The sequence below is a fragment of the Mirounga leonina genome, unplaced genomic scaffold (assembly GCF_011800145.1).
Source record: "Mirounga leonina isolate KUSES-001 unplaced genomic scaffold, KU_Mleo_1.0 Mir_180, whole genome shotgun sequence".
Classification (NCBI taxonomy): Eukaryota; Metazoa; Chordata; class Mammalia; order Carnivora; family Phocidae; genus Mirounga; species Mirounga leonina.
In genome coordinates, this window is record NW_023270469.1 from 223409 (window position 1) to 237208 (window position 13800).

Here is a 13800-nt window from a genome sequence, read left to right on the forward strand (position 1 = left end):
GAGGGAGGAAGAGGAAGGAGAGGAGGGAGAGGAGGGAAGAGGAAGAAGAGGGAGAGGAGCAACGGGAAGGACGGGAAGGACGCGAAGGACGGGAGGGTCGCCACCGCCCCCCACCCCCACCCCCACCCCCGCCCCCGCCGCGGCCCGCGCGCCCGGCCACACCCCCGCGCGGCCGCGGGCCCTCACCCGCGGCGCCGGGCTCCCGCCGCGCGCTGACCGAGCCGTCCCGGCGCAGGAGGATGTCCGCCGTGTCCCGGATGCGCCGCCCGCCGCCCGGCGCGCCCCGCAGCCCGCGGCAGCCCTGGAAGCACACGGCCCACGCCTGCTCCTCGTTGATGGGCTGCTCGTACGCCTTCAGCACCTCCTCCAGGGACAGCTCCCACGGCTCGGGCCGCCCCGCGCCCCCGGCCCGCTCCCCAGCGGCCGCGTCGCCGCCGGAGCTGCCGGCCCGGGCCATGGCCGCCCCATTATCGCCTCCTGCGCGCCCGGCCGGTTTCCATAACAGCCGCGCCGGGGCGGCCGACGCACCCGCCGAGCGCGGGGGGCGGGTCCCGCGCCGCCGGCCGCTGCTTTGTCATCCTCGGGCGGCCCCGCCCCGCGGAGCGGCCGCAGGTGAGGGTGGGGCTGGCGAAGGAGGGACGGGGGGGCGGGGGGACGGAGGGGGGAGGGGAGGGTGCTGGGGGCGCAGAGCAGGGGGCGGGGGGGCGGGGAGGCGGGTGGTGAGGGAAGCTGGGAAGGCGAGGGGCGAGCCAAGGGCCAGGACCAGGCGGAGTGGGAGAGGTGCGGGTTCGTGGGGAGAAGAAGGCGGGGGCGGGGTGCTGCGCAGAGCCAGGTGGGTGAGGGGCGCAGGGCGGGAGAGGAAGGTTGGGGGGAGGTTGGGGGAGCGCAGAGCCGGGGCCAAATGGAGGCGCGCTCCCGAGTCTCTCTTACGCATTTGTAAGCCGACATCCAGCCGAAGACACTGCAGTCATTGGGGGACCTCAGGCACTTTTGAGGCTGGAATGCGAGGGGGAGTCAAGAGGCCTGTGAACCCACCCCCCACCCCCCACACATCTGACTTTGGTTCGGAGGAGCAGATACCTGCAGTGGCCTCTGTGGGAGACCGGCTGGCAAGGTGACCTCAAGAGGTCACTTACCATAGGGTAACGTGAGCCAGGGAACCCTGCGCTATGAACACTTGATAAAGGACCCTGTCCAGCAGGAGACCCACGTCTGAATTAAATGCTCGAGTGTCTCCAGGAAAAACAAGGAGCGGCGTAATTCACCTATGTTCATGCAACGCCCCTTTGAATGAGCCTTCATTCCAGGCCAGCTCACTCACGGGAGGGGCGGCAATCAGGCACACGGGGAACTTTATTCTGGCAAATCCTAAGACCTTTTGAGCCATAGCTGTATCAGGTGAGGATAGCAGGGCCAGAATGCAACCGGAAAGTAAATGTCAGTGAGGCAGTTGGTCCCAAGCCTGGAGCCCTGGGAAGGGGGGAAGGCTCCACGGAGGGAGATTCTGTGACTGGTTTAAGGACGTTCCCTAGTGATTCTGAACAGCGGAGTATAGAAACCACAACAAGGTGACAACTTCGCCTTGGGGAGGGGGGATGAGGACTGGGTGTAGGCTGTCACCTGAGGCCCTAGTGTCAGATCATCCCATCTGGATTGTTAATCTTCAATCAGAAAGGAGTTTGATAAAGATGAACTGTGCCAAAAGTCTTTACGTTCAGTAGCTGGGCAACTATCAGTTCTCCAAGTTTATACAGCCAAAAAAAATACAGCATTTGGTGCTTTGTGGAAGGAAAACGGAGGCTGGGGGTGGGGGAGATATGCTATGTTCTGAATAAATTGTGCAAAGAACCTAGGACTCAGGTTAATCTTCTGTCAGGTCTTTACTCCTTACCCCCCCCCCAAACCCCCGCCCCGTGGTTATCAATTGAGGTAAGTGAGAAATTTCAAATTTCAAGGTCTGCCTTAGGACAATAGCAGCAAGAAACCTTCTGTGCAGAGTCTTACTTATGGAGAAACAATCCCATCGACACAGTGGTTTAGGGAAGTCCCTGACTCAGTCACACAGTGCCAGGTGTATGTGATCTCGGAACTGTCCTCCCCCAGCATAGTGAGGTTATTCCTGATGGACCCACACAAGGAATGTTTTCTGCTTTCAGATTCCAGGAGAAGGACTTCCATTCACAACACCTCTGGTCATGTAGGTCTTCAGAAACTAGGGTCATTGCTGCCACTGTAGGCTGGTTCACCCCTCCACTCCTGGGTGGCGGGAGCATCCTGAGGACCATCACCATAATTGGAAGCTGGTTAGGTTGTAGCAAGAAGCTGGAACCTTCCCTATTCTTCAGGGATCTCAAATTTCCCTAATTGACCCCATGGTTGCAGGATCTCATTTGATGAGGGGGCTTTTGGGGTGATGCCTCACACCTGGCTGACCAGTGCCCTTGAGTTCACCTGTGTAAGAGGATCATCGCTTTTCTGATCTGGCCTTGATCATTTCCTCGGGGATCCCTGTGCACTTTCCAAGACATCAGCCAGCAAAATTCAGAACACAGAGGTTTTACTGAAAATTATAAAAGTTAGGTTCTACTTATTTCATTTTTGTTCCTTTTTTTTCTTAAGTAATTTATTTTTAAATTCTAAGATTTACAATGCTTTGATTATGCAAAATAGAATAAGGGAAATTAAACCAAATCAGTACACCAAAAGAGTACTTATCTCTTGACATCTGAAGCTTTGTCCCCTTAGCCATGACCAAAATGAGGAAGCAAAAGCAACAGTCAGCTCTCTAGATGTTCATAGAAACTATCTTTTATCCTCCTAGGTCATTTACCCACCCATCCTCGCAGAAAGTGTCGGATGAGACATAGCAATGGGCCTACGGTGAGGAAGAAGCCTGACATGGCCTCAGGGTGGTGGTAGCAGTGAGCAGGATTCCAAGCTGGAGACCAGGAGCCGAAGAGCTGCTTCTTTTTTTTTTTTAAGATTTTATTTATTCATAAGAGACAGAGAGAGAGAGAGAGAGAGGCGGAGGGAGAGGGAGAAGCAGGCTCCCCGACGAGCGGGGAGCCCCATGCGGGACTCGATCCCAGGACCCTGAGACCACGACCCGAGCCGAAGGCAGATGCTTAATCATCTGAGCCACCCAGGCGCCCTGAAGAGCTGCTTTTAAGCCAGGAATCAGATATGAGGCACGAATCCCCTAGAAGAGAAACCTGATCAACTTTTCCCAGGGCTCTAGGCAGCAGCAACTAGATGCAACTGGCTTCTGACCTGGTTAGTGGGAAGTCTAGGTCCAGTGACAAGTTCTACCTGTTAGTCACAAGTCAAAGTCAAGACAACCATTTCCTTCCTGTGGAAGAGTACCAAGCTCAACCCATACTTTTGATTAAAAAGTCTAGTGAGGGGGCGCCTGGGTGGCTCAGTGGTTAAGCATCTGCCTTCGGGCTCCCTGCTCCACAGGAAGCCTGCTTCTCCCTCTCCCACTCCCCCTGCTTGTGTTCCCTCTCTCACTGTGTCTCTCTCTGTCAAGTAAATAAATAAAAATTTTAAAAAAAATCCTTTTTAATTGCTCACAGTGTTGTCCGGGCGATGCCTTTGGTGATGCAACCAAACCCTACTGCTGAGCAGATCTGTCCCTCCCCACTGGTTTCCCTTGCACCTTTGACGACTGCAGACTTGTCTTTATGGCCTTGGATAAAACTCCCCGTAGCAAAATTGCTGGGTCAAGACGACACATACACTACTATTTGCCTTTTATATTTTGGCCATATATGGTCTTTACCCAGTGAAAATTCAGGTATGCTGTGTCCCAGACCCAGCGACTTCACTGATGAGCCCCTGACTCAGGGGCTTGCAAGCTCCCTTAGGACATCCTGGGATTCTAGGATACAGAATATTAAAACTATGTTTATTCGACAGATTCAAGGGTCAAGGTTTGATAACATCCCTTTTTATTGCTTTACTCAGGAAATTCATTACAAGAACTGGCCTTTCCCTCTTCCCTCTCTTTTTTCACGCTGAGCACATGGTGCTAAGGAACGTGGTGGGTGCTGCTACTTTGGGGGCACAGTCTGCTCAGTGCTGGGCACCAGCAGCTTTACCCCCGTAGGGTTAAATGGTAGCCCCCAGAAAGATCTGGCCATGTCCTGACCTGGGATCTGTGAATGTGACCAACTTTATTTGGAAATAGGGTCTTTGCAGATGCAATTAGGTAAGGATGTTGAGATGAGCTGGTCCTGGATTATCTAGATGGGCCCGAATCCAGTGACAGGTGCCCCTTCATTCACCGCTCTACTCCTATCAGTTAGAACACTATCTAGCACATAGAAACGGATCCATATAAACACTTGTTCAATTGAATTTTTTTTAAAAAATCTGTCATTCAATTTTACCCTAATAAGAGAAATGGAAGTTAAGCCACTCTTCACCCATCAAAGATTCAAAATTTTAATCATATGCTGTGAGCTTAGGAAAATAGACACCCTTCAACATTACCAGTGGGCAAGTAAAGTGGTCCAGCTTCTATGAGGGTTGCTTTAATAATACTTATCAAAATAATGAACTTATAGGTCCTTCAACCCAGTAAGTCTGTTTCCTAGAATTTATACTGAGCACATATAAAAGCCTAAGTGTCAACTCCACAGTGTCCGAGGTACTTGGGACGGCAGCAGTTAAGCCAACGAAATCCCGCATCATGGAGTCTATGCTATGTCTGAGGTTATTCAGTCGAGACTGGAAACAACCTACATGCCCACCAGGTGGGGAGATTATGGTGCCCCCACAAAGGGCTATGCATTGTACAGAAGGATGCAAAACCTCCACACACTGATATAATCCCCCCACACACCCTGAGGAGTGACAAAGCAGAACACAGGACAGGTGTCCGACAAGCCTCTTTCTGTGTGAAAAGGAGATGTGTATGTTTGTAATAGGCATCCAGAATTTCTGGAAGTCCCAGTACAAGACCAGTCACAGTGACTGTCTCTGGGGTCAATGTGTAGTGGAAGGTTTCTCAATTGATACCTTTTCGTACCTTTGAACATCAAACCAGTCAAATTAGTCAACACCCATTTGCACAGTTATTTCTATATTTTTACAAAGCTCAGGCCCAACGCAGGCCTTTGAGGCTCATCCCAACATCAAGATTAGTTGTCAGCTGTGATGTAAAACGTCCTTTACTCCAGGCTGTGAGGGAGACGTGGTACAAGAGAGAGGATCATACAGCAGCTAGTGTCTGAGTAATACATTTGCAAAGTCCTGGACTCATGTTGAACCATCCTGCATTGCCTGTTCAACCGTAAATCAATTCAGACTTTGTAAATGACCTCAAATGTCTCCAGTGGGAAGCAAACAGTGTCCTCAGGTATGTCCTCTACTCCTGATCTCCTCTCCCTGTCCTGTGCCACACAGAACAGCCCCGTCTGCTGCCCTCTCCACTTTCCATAACCTCCTAGCGTTCCCTCTTGTTATCTTGGCCGAGCTCTGGAACTTTGGTGTCCCATCCCGTACTCTGGATTTCCTCCTCCTGCTCTCTCCCTTTGTTCAGGCTCAGCTATATTTAGCCTCTGTGTCTTGAAGGAATACCCAGTCCCAGGGCCCTTCCTTGGAACTGTCCTGAGCTCCCTTTCAGAGATCAAGCACAGCCTGGCTCTATCTGGCATCCCTTGGGATTCATGGCCTTCATCATTATCCCAAAATAAACCTAACATACAAAACCATGGCCTCTTGAGTTTCAGCTTTTCCTCCCGGACCCCTGAGCCCTGACTGGCTGCAAGGAGCATAACAAAGAGGGCATTCAGGGGCCTCTGAATCATGGCAACAGGGGGCCTGGTTGCTCACTGCCCTCGGTGTGCATGGGTCCCTTGAGAGAAGGCAACCTGCTTTCTAATCTGAAGTGGAATGAGTAAGGCGGGGGCAGAGAAAACCTCTGCATTCCATCACCACAGATGAAATGGTTCTGCTTGTGCCTAGGGGAGTAGATGGGCCTCTGATCTCAAATTGTCTTTGTTCTTAAACCCAATTGCCCACGTACCTGACTTGCTCTGAACTTTATCTCAAAACGCTCAGGGCACTCTTATGATGTCATCCTGGACCGCAGAGCCCTGTATTGCTCTCCTGGAATAATGTAACTATAGTCCACGGTACACTTGTGAATCCAGCCCTGACTCATGGTTTTGACCCCCAGGAGCCTAAAATTAGGACTCTCTAGCTTCTGTGTCTGCAAAGATGCTCAGAGGTATAATTCCTAGAGCTTTTTATTTTTTTATTTTTTAAAGATTTTATTTATTTATTTGACAGAGAGGGAACACAAGCAGGGGGAGTGGGAGAGGGAGAAGCAGGCTTCCCGCTGAGAAGGGAGCTCAATATGGGGCTTGAACCCAGGACCCTGGGATCATGACCTGAGCCGAAGGCAGATGCTTAATGACTGAGCCACCCAGGTGTCCCTTCTAGAGCTTTTTAATCTATGGCCAACTGCAGTTATGAGCCACCCACCCCTCCGATTGCATTTGCCACGGTATGGGCATGATCTATATATGGTCTCCTCAAAGCATCAAACACAGACCATGGGGAAAAACAACATAACCCGTGGGGCTCCTGGCTCACATTCTGCTCTCTCTCTCTTACCCACCTCTAGATACCATGTTTCCTTGTGTGCTGTTTCCACTAAGAAGGGTTGGGGAGGGACCTGGGTGGGTTTTGCAAGGGTCCTTCTCAGGCAGAAGGAATCAATGCCCAGGGCTCACCAAATATGTGTGAACAATTGGCCTACACCATAAGATGAATATTTAGGGAGCATCTTTGCTAATGTGATAAATTGATGAAGTAATTCTCCAATTCCAAGCACTGGCATTAGTCAATGTATCCAACATTTCTATCCTGTCCCCGAGCACAGCAGCCTATACTGACCGGCGATGTCCCTTCCCCAGGATTCCAAATCTCCTGGAAATGAAGTATAAAGAATGTGTTTTTAGGAGTAAGCTGCAGGTGATCTCAGAACTATAGAAATGACCTTCATCCAAAGCTTTCCAAGTTGAGTTAATGATTGATCCCAATCATTTTTTTTTAAAGATTTTATTTATTTATTTGACAGAGAGACACAGCGAGAGAGGGAACTCAAGCAGGGGGAGTGGGAGAGGGAGAAGCAGGCTTCCCGCCGAGCAGGGAGCCCAATGCGGGGCTCGATCCCAGGACCCTGGGACCATGACCTGAGCCGAACGCGGACGCTCAACGACTGAGCCACCCAGGCGCCCCAGTTAAAAAGGATTTAAGAGGGGGTAACATCTCTATTACCAGAGATGTCCGTGAGTTATCGTGGACAGAAAACACAGGGTATAAAGCAGCAATTTAAAAAAAAGTATTGCTGGAGTGCCTGGGTGACTCGGTTGGTTAAGCGTCTGACTCTTGGTTTCGGCTCGGATCATGATCTCAGGGTCGTGGGATCTGGCCCCAAGTCGGTCTCTGTGCTCGACGGGGAGTCTATTTCTCTCTCTCTCTCTCTCTCCCTCTGCCCCTCCCCACGCATTTCTCTCTCTCTCAAATAAATAAATAAATAAATCTTAAAAAAAAACACCCTATTTGCAAAGCAGAAAACTTTCTTGAAAGATATGCAGTAGGGGCCCCTGGGTGGCTCAGTTGGTTAAGCATCTGCCTTCAGCTCAGGTCATGGTCCCAGGGTCCTGGGATCGAATCCCACATCAGGCTCCCTGCTCAGTGGGGAGCATGCTTCTCCCTCTCCCTCTGCTCTCTCTCTCTGACAAATTAATAAATAAAATCTTAAAGAAAAGAAAAGACAGATGTCTAGTAAAACATTAATGGTTGTTGTGCCAGGGTGTGACTGTGGGCAAGTCAGTGTTTCTCTGCACCTTCCATGTCATTTGTCAATTACTTTTGTAATTGTGGGGGAGCCTCCTTTCCGTGTCTGAAACAAAGAAGATCTCACATCTCCTTCCTGTGCTGTGTCTAAGAAGCATGAGCGGAGGTCTGCTCTGGAGGTTGCAATGTTAGGGGTCTGCATTTACGTTGAGAAGTGGGAAGGGTTCAACCTTCTGGGCTGCAGTGAGCAAGGGTGACTCCCAGTCCCTCTTCCTGTTTTCCTGGGTATCACTTCTGATACTGGAGGCCTGCGGGGTCCCCATCCTCCACGCAGGGGCCTGACGCAATTTTCAGTATTAGTTGAATGTTTTCTTCTGCTGAATCAGCTCCCTTCCCTGTTTTGGGTTTAGCTAAATTCTGTGTCTTTGCAGTACAAAATGGGCCCTTGGCTACCAGCAACAACAGTCCCACCTTCTGGGCAAAGTGAAAAGTTCAAGTCAGGCTGGGGCCCCTTTTCCCTCTCACAAACAGCGGTTTTGATAGGAAGGGAGGGAGAAGTTCTCTCTCTCCTGGCTCAGCTCCCTCATGGTTTAGCTTTATTCAGGACGAGGCAACTACCTTGGCTACTTCTAGCCATTTGTGAACTCTCTGCCTCCTCCCATAGACAGACAGCCTGGAGCATCTGTCTGTTGGATAGTTGGATTCCGTGAACCCAGCATTTTCACAACACGGCATTACTAAGGATCCCGTCCCCCTTCCTCCTGTCCCCCTTCGTCCCGTCTGCGGCTGCCGTGGATGGCAGCCTTGCTGGGAGGAGTTTGGTAGGCTGGGACGGTGCGTGTACTCTGTCTGTGTGTGTGTGCACGTGCCAAGCTTCGCGGTGTGGCTCTCTCTCGTTGAGATGCGTGGCAACTCCCCCAGAGGCTTTGGGCAGACTGTCCTCGCTCCTGCCTGCGCTCTTCCCATCTCCCGTTTCATCAGCTGAACTCCAGGAAATCGGAGGCTTCTGAATGCGGCTGTAGGGATCCACCCACCTCATTCCTTAGAGACCATCCCTCCGGGAAGTGCGTGTGCAAACATGCAGGTCACTCTTTGCCAGGTGCTGGGCTGTGGAGACGAGGAAGCACCCCGACCCAGCCTCGCTCTCCTGGAAAGAGCATTTTGGGCAAAAGGGGGCCCCCTCACTTGCACATCCCCTCGGCAGTTCTCAGCCAGTCCTTGGCTCCAGATCGAGTAGTCAAGGCCATCTGGACCGTGGACACCACACTCTGGACTTTGGCCCACACGCCTGAGTGTGCAGACAACAGCAGAATGTGGAGCATCTATCAGGCCGGTTTTATAAATGGGGAAACGGAGCCGGAAGCTCTTCTTCGGTCTCTTTTCATTCTTGAGGGGTCTGGGTGCTTCCAGGATCGGTTCTTGTGAATTCTGCTGCCTCCTCAGCTCGAACATCTCCGTGTTCTGGATTCAGACTCCATCACAGCACCAAACACCTCTGGCCAGTTTTTTCTGCAACACGACAGCCCTGAAGATAGAAATGCAGACTCTTGGTGTCATCACAGGAAACTGGAGGTGAGCATGAGCACCCTAGCCTGGCTTACCTGCAGAGCTACAAGTACCCAAAACCCAAGTGGGCAAGACACAAGCCAGGAGATGGCGGCAGGCCTCGCAGCCCGGGCTTCGCACACGCCCAGGGGTTCTGAGCACAGCACGCAGACTGCTAGGTGCTTGCTGCTTCCACAAAAGCTCTTTTATTACTTCAGCTGCTTAGAGAAACTCTTCTAGTGATTTCCAAGATTATGGACCTGTTGTGTCTACCCTTTAGAGTTTGTCAAGCATTAGGAAAACGTGAATAAGTCTGATTTTAATGCTAATTAAGATATCAGGGCTCCATCCCTGTCAGCAGCTTGGGGAAATGAAGAGAGAAAAGCTTTTCTCAGACTGACTCATGGCCAAGTAGAAATGGTGTTCCCCCAACTTCATAAACTCCTCCCTTCAAATAATCCAGAAGGTGCTTAAAACAAGCGGCTCTTGGTGTGGTCTAGAGTCTCTGTCAGAGGCAGTCAGCACGGCCATGGGCAGGTGGACAGGCCAAAGTGGGCTTCACTTTGAGGCGAAGAAGGTGCACTTGCCGGAGACAGGATGGCTCTCACAGAGGGCAGACCCCTCTGGTGTCCCTGAGGCTACTGGGGTGTGGCCTCTCCTGCCATTAGGGCTTCGAGGAGCATCCCCAAGGCACTTGCCTGTATGGATTCTTGTGCTGTAAAAGCCTTTCGGTCATATCGCATCTGGGGCTGGACATGGGGTTCAGAGTCTATAAGAGACTCAGTCTTTGTTTTTTATATTTTATTTCTTTATTTGACAGAGAGAGAGAGAGCACAAGCAGGGGGCGCGGCAGAGGGAGAAGCAGGCTCTCTGCTGAGCAGGGAGCCCAATGTGGGACTCGATCCCGGGACCCTGGGACCATGACCTGAGCCGAAGGCAAACACTTAACCGACTGAGACACCCAGGCGCCCTGAGAGACTCAGTCTTGTTCTCAGTATTTTCCTGGTACCTCGGACAATGTTAAGGAAACATTCATCTTCACATTCTGTCCTCTATTCTTGGCCATTTCCATCCAGACATTGTCATGAAAAGGGGCAGAGTCCCCATATGTTGGACAGAAGTGCCCGGAAGAGGTGAGAAGTGCAGGCACTGAGGACGCAAGGTGGTTGCAGGAGGGAGGGAGTCAGTCTAGTTTGGGTTCTCTTTCTCCCAGTGCCTTGCCTTTGGGAGGGGGGAGGATGAGCAGGAGAAATTATTTGGAATGCAAACCCAGGAGGCTCTTCCCCTCAGTGTGCCCGTGTCTCCCGTTGAAGAGCTTGGGATCAGACAGACCCTGAGTTCTTCTCCAGTCTTTGCCGTGTATTAGCTATACGTCCTTGGGCAAATCCTGTAACCTGTGCCTTGTTTCCTGTCTGTAACTTGGAATATTGACGGCCCCTGCTCATATGAGAGATCATGTGTAAAGGGCTTTATCAGTTATCTATTGCTCTGTGACACACCATCGCAAGACCCTAGTGGCTTAAATCAACAACCGTTTGCTTGGCGCGTCGCTCTGCGGGTCCGCGGCAGTTCCTCCGGTCTCACCAGCCTCACTCCTACTGCTGCACGAGGATGGCCTCGTTCCCAGGTTCCGGTGGTGGACAGGCTGCCCGCCAGGGGCTGGGACTGTTGGCTGGGCGCCCACCTTTCCTCCACGTGGCCTCATGCTCAGGCAGACTGGCTCAGGTGTGTTCCTTGGGCAACTCAGAGTTGCAAGCTCTAAAGCACAAGCTCCTTTCAAGGTTCTGTTTATATCACGTTACTCACGCCTCATGGGCTGGCCCAAAGCAAAGGGATGGAGAAATAGCCTCCATCTCTTGATGGTGAGGGAGAATTTGTGGCCATTTCTTGCAACCACAGGATGAGCCAGAGGTTGCCCGGTTTGTATCACCCTTCATGGAGTCTTGTGGGCATTTATGGCAAGTTGAGCAACTCCAGATCCGGGCTGGGCCTGGCAGCAGATATGCAGGGTGGTCAGAGTCTGCACCCAAGTCTGAAAGTATGCAGTTCCCAGTGGCTGGGAAGACAATCCAGGTCTTGACAGTGGGGCGCTCTTCGAGGTCCTCCTGCATCACAGAGAACTTCATGCCTGGCGGGATGATATTGTGTGAAAACCTGGATGTTGAGACTCAGTTCTTCTAACCATTTGTGAGACAATACATATGGGTCTTTGCCCCTGGTCCTGGCAAAGAGCTCCTGAAACTCTTATAAATTCCTAAGTGATAAGAACACTAGGAGGACCTTTTGTTCTGATGAGGTGTCTCTGGGTGGGCCCCTGGGTGGCTCTGCTGGTCACCAGAAAGACTAAGAAATGATTAGAAACTTGGCATTTTCAGCTCTGTCCCATCCTCCTGAGAGGGAAGAGTGGCTGGAAATGGAGCTAATGATCAATCAGGCCTTTGTCATGAAGCCTCTGTAAAATCCCGAAAATACAATATTCAGTTTCCAGTTTGGGGAACACAACACCTGGGTGATGTGCCCCAATTCCATGAGGACAGATGGCCTGTGCTTGGGACTCCCCTGTATATCTCTTCATCAGGCTACTCATCAGTATCCTTTATCACAGCCTTTAATAATCTGGTAAATGTGTTTCCCTGACTTCTGTGAGCCACTTTGGCAAATTAATCAAATCTGAGGAGGGAGTTGTGGGAATTCCTGATTTGTTGACAGAAATTGTGAGCGATCTGGCATCTGAAGTGGGGGACAGAGTGGTAAAACTGAGCCCTTCTGACACTGTGTCCCCACAAATAGCGTCCAAACTGAATTGAATTGTGGGACCCCCACCCGGTGTCACAGAGAATTGCTTGGGGGAAAATTCCCTACACATCTGGGGACCAGAAGTGTCAGAAGTAGAGGAGATATTCAGGAGGAAGATTCACATAGGAGGGAAGAACTGGGTTTTCCTACTCAGGATAACTGAGTTGATTTTCTAATTAACCCTTCTTCTGAAGATAGGGCTCAGAATACCTTCAATGCATTTTTCACTTGTTTGTTCTTTCATGGTATGCATAAACTTGATATATGGTAAAGTTCGTTGAAACAAATCTAGAACTGCTCTTTCAAGGTGATTAAGAAAGCCTTGCGTCATTATTTGATTGGCTGCCTACAATTCATTCTCGACAGGAGTGAGTCAGCATTAGTCTACTCTCCCTACCCTGTGGTTCACTGTGAAAACCCTATGGCCCTCTGTCCACTGCTGGTTCCCCAGCCCCATGCTGGGTGCAAATCAGGCTCGGAGGCCTCAGTCCTAACCTTAAGCTGCCATAGCCTTAACTAAATAAAACAAAACAAAATCTGTTTTGTAATCTTTATGAGATGGTCACAAGAGGAGGCACAGAGAGGCTCAGGAAAAACAAAGTTTATTATATCCAGAGTCCCAGGCGCAGGAGGCAGGGCAGGCTGTGAAAGGACCACCAAGGTGGCCAGGACACAGGAGATGGGAGTGAGAGGAAGCTTTGAAGTTTTTAGAATTTTGGCGGGCTTTGGACTACAGGGGTGGTCCGTAGTTGCCCGACACCTGGCCGTGGGATGATTAAGAGGAATACTGCCTCCTGGGATTGGGGCCAGGTGAAGTCCGCTAGGCATGCTCCTGTGGGCCCTTTGCTGTCCCTAACAACTGGCCAGCACGGGGAGGGGGGCAATCTCTCCGCAGCCAGAAAGGCTTTTGAAGACGAGAAAACATCATAACGTGCAGAAAACAGGTTATGTAAATGATCAATTATACGTGGAGTACTACACAGCTGTGAAAACAGGTTAACTACAGCCAAGGACGCGAAGAGGCATCTTTCAGCGTCGAGGGAAAGGCGGCGCAAGGGACTGCGGCAGGATCCCCACCCCCGAGGACCCGCTGTCTCTGGGGCTCTAACACCTGCGGCCACCTCCGCCGAAAGTCAAAGCAAGCAGCCCAGTCGCCCGGGCCTCCGCTGGTTGCCGCAAGGTCTGCCTGGGCAGCCCCCACGGCGGTTCGTCTGGCCCGCCTCCCGGCCCGGCGGCAACGCAACCGCCGACGGAGGCACAAGGCGCGTCTGCGCGTTTTAGCGTCTCCCCGGTTTGGGCTTTGTCAGGTTGTTTCTTCGTGACCAAGTCTCGGCCATTCTCCGCAGGAGCGATGCACAGGCACGCCACAGCTTTCCCGCACGGGACGCCGCTGCGAACGCGCTCCGCCAACCGCCAACCCTAAACTGAGACCGCCCCTGCCCAGGTCTCCCGTCCCTCCCTCGCCGTTGCCACTACCAAGATGGCGCCAGCGGCGCCACCACGCCGGCCGCGGCGCGAGGCCTCCGGACCGAGGGGGTGGGACCGGGTAGCCGCCAGCCAATGGGGAGGCCGCGCGGGCCGCAGCCAGTGGGGAGGCGGTGCGGGCCGCAGCCAATGGGGACGCCGCGCGGGCCGCAGCCAATGGGG

General features: G+C 52.0%; 1 protein-coding gene across 1 annotated transcript in view; it reads right to left on the bottom strand.

The window, feature by feature from the left end:
• SPIRE2 (spire type actin nucleation factor 2) overlaps positions 1-484 on the bottom strand; it is a 33377-nt gene extending 32893 nt beyond the window's left edge. The window contains exon 1 of the mRNA XM_035024549.1: positions 187-484. Within this exon, the coding sequence (XP_034880440.1) occupies positions 187-457 (271 nt within the window). The 5' untranslated portion in view covers positions 458-484. The remainder of the gene's footprint in view (positions 1-186) is intronic.
• Between the last annotated feature and the right edge of the window lie 13316 nt (positions 485-13800).